General features: G+C 36.8%; 1 protein-coding gene across 2 annotated transcripts in view; it reads left to right on the plus strand.

Annotated features, from left to right (window-relative positions):
* Nucleotides 1-4,403, plus strand: part of Put (activin A receptor type 2 punt) — a 129,188-nt gene extending 124,785 nt beyond the window's left edge. The window contains exon 10 of one of the 2 annotated variants that reach the window (XM_076391856.1): nt 4,078-4,401. In XM_076391856.1, coding sequence (XP_076247971.1) covers nt 4,078-4,127 — 50 coding nt within the window. In that variant the 3' untranslated portion in view covers nt 4,128-4,401. Of the gene's footprint in view, nt 1-4,077 lie in introns of both variants that reach the window. The other variant, XM_076391862.1, reaches the window with a different exon arrangement.
* Nucleotides 4,404-15,885: the final 11,482 nt, after the last annotated feature.

The following is a 15,885-nucleotide window of genomic DNA, read 5'->3' on the forward strand; positions in this document are numbered from 1 at the left end:
ATGGTTTAAAAACCTTAATGGATACGGTCTCTAAATAGGAATGCCAGGTCCAAAGGTTACTTAATAACGATACGGATGGCCTGATTCTTGTAACGAGTTTTACGTTGCAACAATTTAATTCATTGAATGCCTGGCGACTTTTACGAATTTTTGAAACGCTTATTTTTACCAAAGGAAGACTCAATGCAATTTCGTTACTTATGGCCTGCATAAAAATGTCACTATGTCTAAATACGTATTCTTATACTCATCAGATAAATAAGACGGTTTTGTCACTTTTGAAGTTATAGTAAGGTTGCTTGTATTTTCTAAATGAAACATTTTTGATCCATATTTCTCACTGAACTGTTTTCCTCTGTAAAACGATTACTTACAAATTTCACTTTTATAAGGCTCAAAGTTTTTACTATAATGCAAGCGATCTTCCAACTTCAAAAGGGGCAGAAATTTCTCTGTTTCCAATACCATTTGGTGTAGATACTAGTTATAGTATCTCCTATAAATCTCTTACTTATACGTGAATTCGGAGCAAACTGATACATAACGCTGTTGTGCATCGATCTCTCGGTTGTCCGACAACTTTGTATCGACACACTCATTCACTCAATTCAAAACCTCACAATACGATATTGTTTATACATATGGTAGATTGATGACGAGGCAAGTTTCTGGAATAACTTTTCTTACATTTTTTAGCAACACCATTTATTTACACTAGAAGTGATAACAGCAACAATAACAAAGAATGTATCAACAAAACCTAATTTAACCCTTTCGCTACGGTGAGCGACTATAGTCGCTTTCCATAGGATGTCATTGACATACGACGAGTGGCTGTAGTGAACCGATTTAGGTTGCCCGCTTTGCTATTTTCTAAAAAAAATTAGAATATGCATTTCATCGGTCTGAGAGACCGACACGCGGGTAGAAGGTTACATTTTGCAATGATCCCCTGCTCTATAGGTTGTAAAATAAGCGTTGTGTTGAGAGGAAGAAATACAATTTCAAAATTCTCATCTTCTGGACTATTAATTTTGTGGCTCTGGCAATCATCGACTAATAAAATAACTTTGCCCAGCGTGCTGTTTTCAAGTTGGTGTTGTCTTACCCTCGGTTTAAAATGTTTTAAAAACCAATCACTAAAAATATATCTGTTCATCCACGCTTGTTTTTGGTCTCTATATATTGCTGGTAAATTGGTGGAATTTTTCAGGGCCCTGGGACTTCGAAATTTGTGAATGAATATTGGCTTCAGTTTGTGACTTCCTGTTGCGTTGGCGCATATACCTATTGTGACTCGATCTTTTCTTATTTTTTCCCTTCAATTCTTGTTTCGTTTTCATGGACTAATGTCCTAGAAGAAATAGCTTTCCACATGAGGCCCGTCTCGTCCACATTATAAATGTTGTCGTGTAAAATTCCCTCCTCTTCTATTTTTTTCAAAAAATACTGCAAAAAATTGTCGTCGCTTCCTTTTTTTCCGTGGGCACAAAGAGCACGTATGTTGTAGCGTTGTTTAAACTTTTGAACCCAACCCCGACTAGCAATAAACGTAGAAGATATGCCTAGTTCATTGCCGATTTTGATCGCTTGCTATTGTAACAATAAATCTGTTATCGGGTTTCCAAGTGTCCTCCGTTCAAAAACCACTTATGGAGGCGGTGTTCCAATTCATCAAAAGTTGACGTTCTTCGATTTTTACGGCTTAATTGATGCGCACCATGTCTATCATAATCATTCAATGTGTGTCTATCCCGGAGAATATGGTGAATAGTTTTGGGACACACTTTAAATTCATTAGCCAGAAATGAAATCTGTTTTTTATTGATAGAAAAGTTTTTGTTTTTGAATTTGTAGAAGCTATCATAAAAGCTCACAATATCTCACCTATTTTTTCTCACCAAAGAGAAATCACTTCTTCAATGACTAAACTCTATCGCACAACGATCCGTACTTGTCAAAGACGCGTTCAGAACTGCCGAAGAAACATTTTTCTGTAGTGCCTTTTGCGTTACTACGCCCTACAGTACTTTATGTACATAGCTGTTTGGCAGGTAAAGTGGGTTTCCTCAAGATTTGGTTCTCCACATCTGGTAGCTAGACTTAGACTGGGTCACCGAAGTATTTTTCCGCTAACTACCTGAAAAGAATTCTTCCCGTGTGTGGAGGCAGTCGTCAGTACCTTGACTAAGGGCAAATTGTGAATATGAAAATCAGGGGATTTAAATCGTATTGCATAATGTCGCATCATATTATACACGGAATGAATGACAGGAGTCAAAACGAGAGCGCTTGTCGTATTCTGTCCTTTTTTTATCAACGAAGGAAGTCGCGCCAGCGCCGAACGAAATTTATGGCTTGTCGCTGTCGTGTAATCCCCCTCGCCGGCGTAGTCGCCTCGAGTAACGCGGCAGAAGTCAAAGAGGACGAAATAGACTACTCCCTCGAAAAGTGTCGCAACATCGGGACCTGACTGGGACACTTTTCAAATCAATACTATATATATTTCTGGCGTGCCTTCTCGTTCAACGGGAGCGAATATCTTTTACTGACGTTTAAGCAAACAAGCCATATTAATTTGATTTTTAAATACTGTTGCGTATTCATAAAGAATACACTTATACAAATATTTCATTTTCGCTTTATAGTCACAATGTTACAATGTGGAAAAGGGTTGGCTTCACGAAGACTCACTGATCCCACATAACAAATATTTATTGAAAAGATAGGCTTTTTACAAAGAGACAAGTACGGACTGGGTAGCGACTAACGATACGTTGCGTTCGGTGTCCGGATTAGGAATAGAAGAGCGAGGCCTCGGTTGCTTCGGGTTTTATACTCTTCAAATGGTGTCGTTGTAGGTGGTTTGGAATTTTGGCGGGAACTAAGAGATGCTCCTAATTGCTCAGATGAGGTAATCGGAGGGATGCAATCGACAGTACCAAGCACTTTAAGGGTACTTGTCCTTATCCTTAGTGGCGACGCTCAGGCGGCAGGACGGTATGCAGGATGGATCGCTTAACAACGTTAAAGCATGTTGTCAGCTTTGTATAATTTGATAAACTAAAACTTCGAATTTACAAATTTTTACCGAGTTACTCCATTGTGCGTCGAATAGCAGGATATTTAAACAAGAAAGCGGAAAAAAGTAATTTCATAAAAATATTCTAATAATGAAAGATTTATTTACTAATACATAATTTAACATTTGAGTTATGACTGAGTGCGACTTTTTCCTCCATTTATTAATTTTGAACACGATTACCTTTGAAGTGGGCGATGTAAAACCCACTCAAAATTAGAATTTTCATTTACATTGGTACTTACTTTTTAAAACTGCATGCCTATTGACAAAATGAAGTGTACTTAGTTACAGTGAAGTTCAGTGTTTATTCTGATCGCATTGGAAAGAGTGAAGGCTTATATTCCTCATTAAAAAAATTGGTTACTATTAGCTGCTATTGGAGAAATTAGCTTATGTTTTCTTTATCTTCTTTTTCTATCGAAAATAACTTCCTTGTAATTGGGATTCAAGGTATTGAAGGTACTGAATTAAAGATGCAGGCGAAGACAACGATGATTACAAGTAACAATGTAAGACAGTCGGATGAAGAGTTATATAAATTGATAAATGTATGTACTAATTATATAAAATGAAAAAGTAAAAGAGTTATGTATGATTTTACTCGTTACATATTTTTTTCGCTTTCTTGGTTCAAATACCCCATTGTGCGACGTATGTACATAGAATCAACCCCTAAATTGTTCTCTACTTGTAACCGAACATCCTTATTTAACTCTTCATGAACTACAAAAATATAGTTGTAATATATACAATATGAGCTATAAGTAATATTTTTTTATGGATATGTTATTATTAATTATATTTGTCCAATTCTCTCTTGTTACACACAAATTGTCATTTTTAGTATACTTTTTAATGAAGTACGTAGTAAAAACATTCCTCATTGATGTTAATGACCATGCAATGATTGTTTGAGAAACACTAGCCATGTGGATTTTAATGGATGATTTTTATTTATGAAAAAGTTATATTACATGTGAATTGTTATGCAGATAACACAATTTTATACAAAGTACCTGGTAGGGGCAGTGAAGGTAATTGATTGGAAGCCATGAGGAATTTATTAAGATCTTCATAGAAATAAATGAGCTACTACAATTACTTCGCATTTCGTGATGTATAATATTTAAGGTGACTAGCTTACCTCTCGAGATAAGATTTTTTCCATCAACATTTTATTATTTTCTTGTGTTCATTTATGTTGGAAAGTAGTAACGGTTATAGACATTTTGAAACCTTTATAAATTTGTCCAACATTGAATTCTAAATTGAAACCAATCCTCATGTATTTTATCCGAATCTCTTTCTAATTCAATTTCTGTGCATAGATTATTTATAAGATGTATAATTATTTCTGATATTAATCTAAATTCTATATATTAGTAAAGACACCTTATGCAATCAAAATTAATATATTGGTTAAATTTTATTAAGAAAATCAAGGATTCATGGATTAAACTTTATCAAGGGAAGTAACAGTCTTTTTGTATATCTTGAATAAATTGTAATATTTTTTATTATAAAAGTATATAATTTAACCGAACAAGGTAATCTTTTTAGTTACTGCGTACATTAGCTTTAAAATATTTTTCATCCATTATATATGTATATATATTGTAATATTTTAAATACAGATTGATTCTTTATATTTATATTAACCCTTAGTGATTACTATTGATATAAAATATGTGTTGACCGTTAAGGGTTAATAATGTTTAAAGAAACGAAGCATCTTGCTTGAACCAACTTACTATACCTCACACAAAAGTACTGGTCTCGATATTAGATCTTTAATTCAAAATATTTTTAATATATTGATTTGACATAACACATTCCTTTTCTTAAACTTAAGTGAACTTTTTTAACATATCTAGGAGCAATATTCAAATAAATTTAGATTTATTGATATCAATAAATTATGCTTAAAAAGGACTAATAATTTGTTTTCTGATGCATACTATGGATATACGTTTTATAAGAAGATATATTATGCTCTATTAATAAACACAATTGTATGCAGTGTGCAATTGTAATAAGATAATATCTGTTACAAAAAGGTAATATTTGATATCAGTTTTTAATATTTTTTCAACTTATTTATATTCAAGACTGTATAACGAGACTGAAAAAAGTATTTCAAAATGTTTCGAATTTTAATCTATAATGTATAAAACTTTTATTAAGTAAAAATAATACTAATTAATACATTATAATATTCTCTAAATTTTCTATGCAGCTTTTTAGATATATGAGATTTTAAAGTGGCATAACTAGAATTTTAATATTCATTTATCAAACATTCATTAATTATACTCGAAGCCTTGGAAATTTAAAGTATAATGCATTCTAAATTAGTTATGTTTAGAAAATAAAATGGCCATTCAAGATGCACGTTTCACATGACTCAGATTTGTTTAAGTTGTGGTTTTGAGGCAATCGATTTTAGATACGAAACTTCTTTTACTTGCTCTGTATTCCTATGAAATAGGTTTAAAGTAATAAAGAAATTTGATTGAACTTATAAATAAATTACATCATGAATCAAACATGAATTATAGTAAAGTTTTCCTTACAAACGATTGATTTGTTAAACTTTACAGAACTAAGTTATTTTAATTTGATGTAAAAAAAATATAATTTTACTATAAACTGTGATAATATTTATGTAAATTGGATTATGCTGCTGTATAAAAATGAGGCCTAACTAACATACCACATAAGATAAGTGTTCCAGTAACCGACCATTTCCTGGTACATGAATGCTAACGTTAATTTTATTTAATTTCATGCTTAAACTCTACTGTAATGAAAAACAAAGAGTAGTATCATCAAATAGTATGTTCAGTTACTGAGACATTATAATTCAGGTATCGGGACATGCATTTTTAGGTTTTTCATATGCTGGAACATTTTATAGGTGTTCAGGTATTGAGACATTTACCTTATTACCTGTAAGTTATAATATTAATTTATTAGAGCAAGTAAAAGACTAGTTAATTATTTTTTATGTAATAGGGAGCTTTAATGGTGCCAAAAGGATAATAATATGTGCACATATTATTAGGGCTTCTTCAACTTTGTACATTCATTTTTAATTAAGACCCATTGAGATAAGTAATAATATGTACATACCTATTGAACTTTAATATATAATATTATAAATTATGCATATAATATTTTCTTCAGTATGTAGACTTTTATGTATAATATTCACATTTACCGTTTAATAGTACAATATATGAAGAAATGTGAGAACTAAAACTTATAGAGTTTATTTTGTAGTTACGTTACATTTTTGATTATGTAATTGTAATATAGAAGTTACTGATGAATTAATTACTACATTATTTTAATTCAAAACGATTTTTGAAGCTTTACATATCAAATAGTAATGAATTCCATTCTTTTTTTAAATTTCATTATAATCGTTTACCTTATATATACTGTATATGTATGTTGAAAAGCATGTAAGGAAAATATATTCTAATCTCATCACTGCTAATTGTTACATACATCGATGTCTGTATGACGAATTCAAATCTAATATGTTTAGAAGAAAATTCTGTTTATTAAGATAAAATTGAATTATGAATAAAATATTTGTTTATCAAAAAATGGTATTTGTATAATTTTGTCTTCAAATAGAGTGCAATTGTGAGGTAATGTTTTGTAACACCTTTGTACGTAGATACACAAACCATATTAAACATTGTGCTACATTGTTTTCCTTCTCCGAAATCATATTTTATGAACACATAAAGGCGTTAGGTTTTAATATTGACGTTGCAGCATACTAATCACGTGTTACATATTTTAGCTATTGATACTATCAGGTGTTCTCTTGCGTCGAACTGCGTGTACTCAAGGCAAGGGTGCCTGATAAACCTCATCGTATCAGTCACAAAAGTCGCTCGATAGAAGGGACAGTCGTCCAGATGGGCGCCAGGCACTTTTCCTGCTGACTAACGAAACGTCCAGAAAGTTCGCGGTTCTTGCGATGCAGGTACGGCTGAAGCTTCGTCGTAGGTCGGGAACGCTGGAAGGGTGTTAGCTTTTACGGCAAGGCAATGACGACATGGTATGTATCTTCCACAGGTGTTTATTACAAGAAAATCGGCCACACGTTGCGGCACGGCAACAGAAGGTCGATGCAGATTTTCGCGACAATCGGCACGCGTGGACTCGTCTGTTACAAAGTTTGTGTCGGTCGCACTGACATCGGAATTACGTGAGAGCTATCGGCACGAAATACGACGATAAACGTTGAAGACCTGTTGAGGTTTGCGTTTTAGGAGGTAGGAAAAACATGAGACACACGTGATCACTTTTGGTTTAAAAAATAAGAACTTGTAACGGCCAGCAGCACGTACAAATAAGAACATTTAGCGTGCAAATGGTTGGCAGGATTTTTAGAGACGTGCGTAAAGAAAGCTATTTTTAGGAAGATTGTTCCGTTAGCTGTTTCAAACAATGCATGTTTCCTTTTATTTAAGACTTTTAGTTTTGGGCCTCAATAGCTACGGCGGGTGTCACAATGTCCTGAATTTCCGAGGGGCCTAAGCGTTGCGAGAGTGACAACGTGCGAGCGATGTAGTCAAGCGACTCGGGCTCCGAGGAAATTCCGCTGCGTTGTCAAGTTACGCCAGTAGCTGGTTCTCCGCAAGGTCGTGACACGACGTCACCGTCACGACAGTGGAAGTAGAGGGTGCGACCGAGCAGGAATTTTCCCATTGGTCAAGGAGCGTGAGGCATTGGCCAGTGGGAATGAATGGATAGGTTCGGCGCGCTTTCGTGGTAGCAAAAAAAGGATTGGATAGCTATAATTTAAAAAAAAAAAGTTATCACTTAACTTCAAACAGCTGTAAAATCAACAATTTTCAAAATTTTGAAAAATACTTTGGGGTATGTTTAAATATCGTTAAAGACTACAACATATTCAAATTTGAGCAATCTACAAAAACTTACTCTAAAACGTGCCTGATTTCGCGTGGAATGACCCGTGTGTTACTAAATAAATAAAAAGAAGCACAAACTAAGGTTTGGAAAATGTATTTCATTACGTTATTACAATATTCATTCATACTTAGATACATACTGTGACGTTGCGCATAGCGCCGTCCCCGGGTATCGCAGTCGGTAATGTTATTGAGAAGAAGGACCGTACGGCCCCCTTGCGAGCACCTGCCGAGAGACGTCTCCTGGGGGAAAAGTCGCGTCTTAAGAATAGTTGCTAACTTCGGGTGCCTCCGTGTCGAGCGCGCACGACATTTCAGGGCCGTAGAACATACCTGAGGGACCCTGAGGCCGTCCCCGTCCCCTGGCTGTGCAGTTCCAGATTCAGGCGCAGTAATGACACCGGATGTTACAAGGGCCCTCCACCCTCGGAGTTGAGGGACTTGCCGCTTCCGCGGTGGACCAAAGGGCCGAAGAGGGAAATCACCACCAGACAGATGGTTCCGCGGCGCTGCCCTTCTAAGGAGGCTCAAACGGAAGGCGAGGGTGGAGGCGAGCCCGGAGATCGTTGCCCAGGCGGCCAGAGCTACAGAAAGTCCTGGGGGAGTCTCCACATTGGCGGACAAATGCAGAACGTCACCGGAGAAGAGCGGGGCCTCGCTCTTCACATACGCGCCTGGGCCAGAGCGAGTACGCGGCGGGGCTGTAGCACTTGCGCGGGGGAGGGACGTGCCGCGAATCGAGGGGGGTTGCATGCGCGCGTGCCGACTATCGTCACTCGTTGTCGAAACGGCGGAGATAACATAGCGAAATTAGGGTAAGCCATTTGATTACTTTGGTCGTAGAATTTTCTTGGGCACGGAGTGCCGGTAGTGCGAGGCGCGACTCGGGTTTTCCTCCAGGGCGTCTTTAATACTGCGATAACGCTTTCGCGTCTGATTATCGTGCTAATTCGACAAAATTTGTGACGGGCGAGTCCGCGTGTGCCGAAGCGTCGGACACGTGTCTGTTAACACCGACCACCTGTGGTCTTCCTTCACCGTGCCGTCTGCACGGTGCCCTAATTGTAATAAACATCTGTGGGAGACAAATTGAGTTTAGTTTTGTTATCGCTGTAGCCCGCTTTTCCTGCGTTTCCGGACCACGACCCGTCCTCTTCCGACGAGCTAGCCGAGAAAAGCCGCCGTGCCCGTTCTGCAAGTGTCGCGTAGTGTTGCGAGATTTTACTAAATCGGTACGAAAGTACCTGGTCCCCATCCGGTCAATCGGTCCATTAGTAGAGCGACTTGCAGGGCGGATACGGCGAAGTTATAGGAGGATTCCGCGAAAAGCATTCCGTAGAGAATAAAACACCTGATAATACATACATACATTCGTACATACATACAAACGAACAGTGTACGACTTACTCTATATATACAAATATAAAATGTCGACATTTTTAATTATTATCGCTATCGCTTTCACTGGTTTCTTCCTGTACAATACGACCTCTCAATTATTGTGGTATTACTCCTTTTTCATACATACTTTTATTAAAATGTTTCAAAAAATCATCACTTATAACATAATTATGACATTCTGTCGCCGTGTTTCGGAATTCTAACTTAATTCGTGCCAATGTGGCAAACATTTGCGGTGGTAGTTTATTACGGTCTGGCGTTTTTATTTTTGAAACGAGAGAGAAAAATTTCTCAATTTCGGCGTTAAAATATGATAGCAATAAACATACTAATGCTAAATTAGATATATTCTGAAATGGTCTCTTGCCATCAGGTTCCCGCACATTATTAATTTCTTGCCAAAATTTAATTACTGATAATCCTAATAAGCGTTCTTTTACATTGTCCTCACAAACAATTAAAAAACCTAAGGCGTCTCATTCGTAATTGCATATTGTTACATCGAATTTCATACCGAATTTTTCTAGAATAGAATCTATTTGATTGGTGTGTTTACTAATGTCTAATGTAATAGAGGGCTCTAAAAATTCTAATAACTTTGCGAAGTTATCGTTAAAGGGTAATCTTTTTAGAGCTCCTTTCTACACTGCCTGATAAAACTACTGGCAGTTTTCAAGGACTTTAGTAATCATTTCTAGTTCGTGATTGTCTGTTGCCTGTCTTTTAATTTCCTCTATTATACTTTTCACCTTTCCTCCAATGTACATGCACTCCAGTGACAACCAATTTTCAGATTTGAACAAGTCAGTGTCATGAAAATTTAGTGCTTTAGCAAGAATTGTGTAATTTATAAAATTACACCCTATTTATTTTAAAAACTTGTTACAATATCGTAACAGATTACAAATTAGAAGATCGGAAGTCTGGAAAATTTTATTAAATTTTGTTGGAAACTGGGTGTGGAATAACAGAATGCGTCGTGCACAGTTCACTATGCACGTAGTGTATTTTATTTGATACACCGAAAATTGTAGGTTTAACAGAAAATAAATGATATCTGATCTTGATTTTATATTGCAATAAAGCGAACGAAACGAATTGTTAACTTGACATATAAACTATTTATTTTGTGCTTAAAAAAAAAACTCGAACTCAACAATTTTCTTATTTGAATCTGACTCACACTCGCACCACGGCCATGTCGCAGCTGACAGCCCGAAAAGACCCCCACACGCACATATATTTTCTAGACCCGCTTCACATCAAGGCTGCCAACTTGTGACAGATAAACTAATATCAACAAATTTAGTGGTAGTACCTAGTGTAAAATGTACGAATTCTAACTATGCTTTAGTATATAAACATCGAAAATTATCTACTATTTCGAGGGATGACTTTTTCAATTGGACTCCATCTGAAGCGTCTGATAATCCTGCTTTAGATTGTGATTGTGACGCACTATCAGATTCTGATTCATTTTCAGATTTGTCACACACTTCGGTTTTGAAAAATTGTTTAAGTGCGTCCCATTGATCCAGCTATCTATTAACGCATTCAAATAGTGTCAACCATCTGGTTCTGGATGACTGAATAACCTTATGTTTTGCTACGTGCATTTCTTCCTGAATCTTTTCCAGTTGTGCCTGTCTCTGTGGACTTCTTAAAATGTATGTATAAATTGTATGCAATAATTTGTCTAATGTTCGCGGAAGACAATTGCATGCGTCAGATGCAAGTAGATGAATGTTATGGCAAGTGCAGGAAAAAACTACTATATTCGGATTTTCTGTTAAAAGCATAGAAACCTTCTTTTCGGAGCTGGTGGATGCATACTGCTACTGGCTAGTATTGGTATCCGTATCTGTTTCTGTATTTGTTAATAAAATTTAGATTACTAGGCCATTTATAAAATATAAAAATAAAATTTTTTTGGAAATAAAGAAAATAGTGGTTGATGCGTTAGTTAGTAGAACGGACGAAGCTGATGCGAAATCAGTTAGCCGTTGAGATAATTGTAGGCGAGGACGAACCTGATGTAAAATCAGAGAGCCTCTGAGGATAGATGTGCTTGCAGACGAAACTGATCTGTCATCGGTGAGCCGCAGGAGTGTGAGTTTCGTGAACATACCTGATGCGAAATCAGGGAGTCCATAGGATCAGTTTTACAGACGAACTCAAATTAAATCGAGGTGCTGTTAAAGAGGTTGGCGAATTCAAACAGACGAACCTGATGCGAAATCAGGGTGCTGTAAGGAAGTTGGATAATGTACAGACGAACCTGGTGTTACAGGTAGCTGTAGGAAGCAGACGAAACTAATGTAAAATCAGTTAGCTGCAGGATAGGTTACCTTTCGTGGACGAACTCGGAATATATCGAGGTGCCACTAGGTTGAATACAGTTTTCTTTGGAAGTAGGGGTATGCGGACGAATCTGATGTAAAATCAGAGAGCTCCAGGAAACGTTAGTAAGCCTTGTAACCTTTTAAATTACTAATTGATACAACTTGAGCGGCTAAGCTTCCATGGAATAAATTACTAAATTTAATCCGGTTAAATTTTGTGCAAACAAATATGAAGTTTACTCTCTGTAAGGGCACCATCCAGATTCCACCACAGCAAGATCGCCTACAAATCATGAAAGAAAACCGTGAATCACCAGTAGGAGGTTATAAAGGCATTAGGAAGACTTACCATCGCATCAGAAGTTGATACTACTAGAAAAATATGAAATACGATGTCACAAATTTTACCAAAACTTGCCTACAATGTCAAAGAAACAAATTAGTTAGAGTAAAAAACAGGGAACCAATGTGTTGCGGATTGGCTGTGTGGGTTGGCGGCGGATGCGCACAAAATCACTGCACAACCACGCGACCGGCAGCGTCCGATGGCGAGTGAGCTCCCGAGTCGGCTGGCCGATCGCTGAGTCAGATGTCAGCACCGTCCGGCGGCGATTTGGGTATCGATATTCGATTCTATGATTAGCCAATCAAGATTGAATAATCGAGGCATCCAGGTCGATCCCTTTTCGCTCGCCCAACCGGCTGACGAAGAGGCCAGAGCACTCGTGTGTCGTGTGCGCTCTCACTCTGCCGTACCGTATCTTCTTTCGACGTCGTGCGTCTTTTGACCGGTCGCGAAAATAAAACAGTAAATCGCGGCTGCGGAATCCGTGATCTCACTTACGTGAAAAACATTTGTCAAGACTGTTTAAGTCGGGTTTACTAGTTTAATCAAATTCTTTGTACAAGACTTGTTTTGGTTACATGTTTAAGTTTTTTGTACAGTAAACTCAAGATAACGAACCCGTTGGGCGAAATAAACACTTTTGATTTCTAAGCCAATTTTCTTGAAACTATTCGTGCCGAACACAATGATAATAACAGATACACCTATGGATGCATTTGACAAAATTTCCATGAATATCTTAGGACCACTCCCCTACACTGAAAGGAATCATAGTCACATACTGACAATCCAAGATAACCTCACAAAATACTCCCTTGCAGTCCCATTAGTGGCGACTACACTGAAGATGTTGCCAAAGCGTTTACTGAACACTTCATATGCAGATTCGGTAGTCCAAAGGCAATATTAACGGATCAGGGCACTAATTTTACAGGATCCCTTATGAGAAAATTCGCACAAGCGTTTCACATCAAACAATATCGAACTTCTGCTTTTCACCCTCAATCAAATGGATCCATTGAAAGAAGTCATCATGTTCTCACCGAGTATTTGAAGCATTACGTATCCAAGGAGAAACAATGGGATCTATTGTTACCTCAAGCAATGTTCTCCTATAACACAAGCACACACGAAGGAACAAGATTCACGCCGCACGAACTTATTTTCGGTAGAAAAGCGCGCTTACCCTCAAACATTCCTTCAAATGACTGTCTAGACATTTACGCAGACTATGTGAACAATTTAATCTCCAAACTATATTCACTCCGAGAACTAGCACGAGCTAATCTTGAACAATCAAAGCACAGACAAAAGTATTATTCCGATAAGAAAATTCACCCTAAAAATTATAAGGTTGGGGATTATGTAATGCTCCTTAATCCACGACGCGACAAACTAAGTAGCGAATACAGAGGGCCTTACCGGATTATTGAAATCCTAGAGAATAATAATGTAGAAATCTCTATAGGACCAAGAAAACTTAAGGTTGTTCATATGGACAGAATTAAAAAAGCCCATCTTTCATAAAATACATACATTAAGATAAAATCAGCAGCCATTATCGACGCAAACAAGGTGCAACAGGGCAGCAAGACGAAACAAAAGAACGGCAAAACCGTAAGTAAAATATACAAAGAATAGAAAAGAATAAAAAAAAGAAAACAGGATATAGGATATATTATTTTCCAGAAAAGATTTTGAACTTAACTACCGCAAATGGAATATGTGCAAACAAAGGCGATTTCAAAATTACACAGCCGCTAAGATGACAAGACTAATGGACTTGTGGTACAATGTATATTGCATTGAAGGGGAAATTATACACTGACGCAAACGGGAACAACTACTGTCGCGAGTGCAGTGCGAATCATAATATCGTAGAAGTATATCACTCGCACCATCTAAGTATAGCCTATGCAATAAGATGTAGGACATGCATAAAATCAGTTCTTGAACCAAAATCGATACACTTTTCCCCGAGCCTGTCGAACAGCGTTTATAGCGGCATACAACCGACGAGAAAACCGATTAAGAAATATTTAAATACATACATTTTTTTTAATAAAGTAATAAAAGGAGAGAAGAGTTTTATCATTTTTATTTTTGTATTTCACTCCCACATATACAGATATATATATATATATATATATATATATATATATATTAGCAGTCGTATATATATATATATATATATATATATATATATATATATATATATATATATATATATTATATAGCAGTCGCTCGAACGGCAAACTCGCACTCTCATTGGCCGGTGTTTTTCGTTAATAACTCGTTAACGAAGCCTCATCTTACATTTTCGCTAAGGAAAAAGTTGTTTCAAATCACCCCCTGAATCACCCCTTTTAAGGAACTGCGACATTTTTGTTACACCCTGTATATATATATATATACATACAGGGTGTCCCAAACTAAGTGCGGGAGCCGGAAATGAGAGATTCCTGGGATAATTCTAACCAACATTTTCCTTTGCAAAAATGTCCTCCGAAGCTTTGTTAACAAGTTATTCATGAAAAACCTCGACCAATCAAAGAGCACGAATAGCGAGCGCTCGGCCGATCAGCGACAGGTCACAAGCTACGCGGAGCGTTTGCTACTCACCGTGCTCGAGGCTTGTACAAGAAACTCAAGACCTTTACACGTTATTGCCAAATTTCTCCTAAAGTATTGGATGAAAAATTATGAAAAAAATTAGGGACACGCTAACTATCGTGACACATATTGTGGAATTTTTTCAGATTTTTAAATTATTAGCCAAGTTGTAGAAAAAAGAAAGACAATGTTAGTGTTGATTTCTCATAAACTATTGAACAAAAAATTATGATAAAAATTAGGAACACCTTAGCTATCGCGACAAATGTTGTGGAATTTTCTGAGATTTTTAAATTAATTAACAAAATTGTCAAACATAAAAAACGAGAGACAAGAAGGATATTGACCAATTTTGTTAAAACTATTGTTGGAAAAATTATAACAAAAAATGCTGCAACATGTTAGCTACCGCGACAAATATTTTGGAATTTTTTCAGATTTTTAAAATAATTAACAAAGTTGTAAAACATAAAAAACGAGGAAAAAAAGTTACCAAATGCACGGACCAAGGCAAAACATGGTTAAATAAATTGAAATTAATAATATGACTCTAGTAATACGAGTAATTACTATCGTTAAAACTCACCCATTCGGAGAGGAATTCACCTGGTGCTTGAACACTTGCTCCATCAGGTCGTTGTGCCGATCCCGATCATTGGGGGATGATGCCCAGGTAACGCTGATCGCAGGTATCCAAGACCACAAGAAGACATCTTGCATTTACAATACTTCGCAGTCACTAATACTGATCACTTCACTAAACGTGCACTTGTCCTTTTAATGACCGACAATCGACTATTTTGAAACGTTCTGCGACATTTCGTAAATAAAAACAAGGTGTTACACACTTCAGCGGCGAAATTACGATGGATACTGGCGATTTTTTCCGAAGTCTCTTTCCTCGTGCCCTCTTATCCCTCCAGCGCGAGTTCTCGGGGTGTAGCTTCGGCGAAATACTCGAATTTGATTTGTTAGTTGACACCAACGAGGTTGGGTCTTCCTCGGTTACTTTTTTTAATGGAGGTGGTAGTCTCTTCTTCGGGTCGAAAAAGTCGCAAGCAAATTCATGGGGAAAAGCAAAGGTCGTATCGAGTGTCTCGCAGATGTGGCCGTTTATGATCACAGGTATTGCCCTGCAAGTTC

The sequence above is a fragment of the Calliopsis andreniformis genome, unplaced genomic scaffold (assembly GCF_051401765.1).
Source record: "Calliopsis andreniformis isolate RMS-2024a unplaced genomic scaffold, iyCalAndr_principal scaffold0133, whole genome shotgun sequence".
NCBI lineage: Eukaryota > Metazoa > Arthropoda > Insecta > Hymenoptera > Andrenidae > Calliopsis > Calliopsis andreniformis.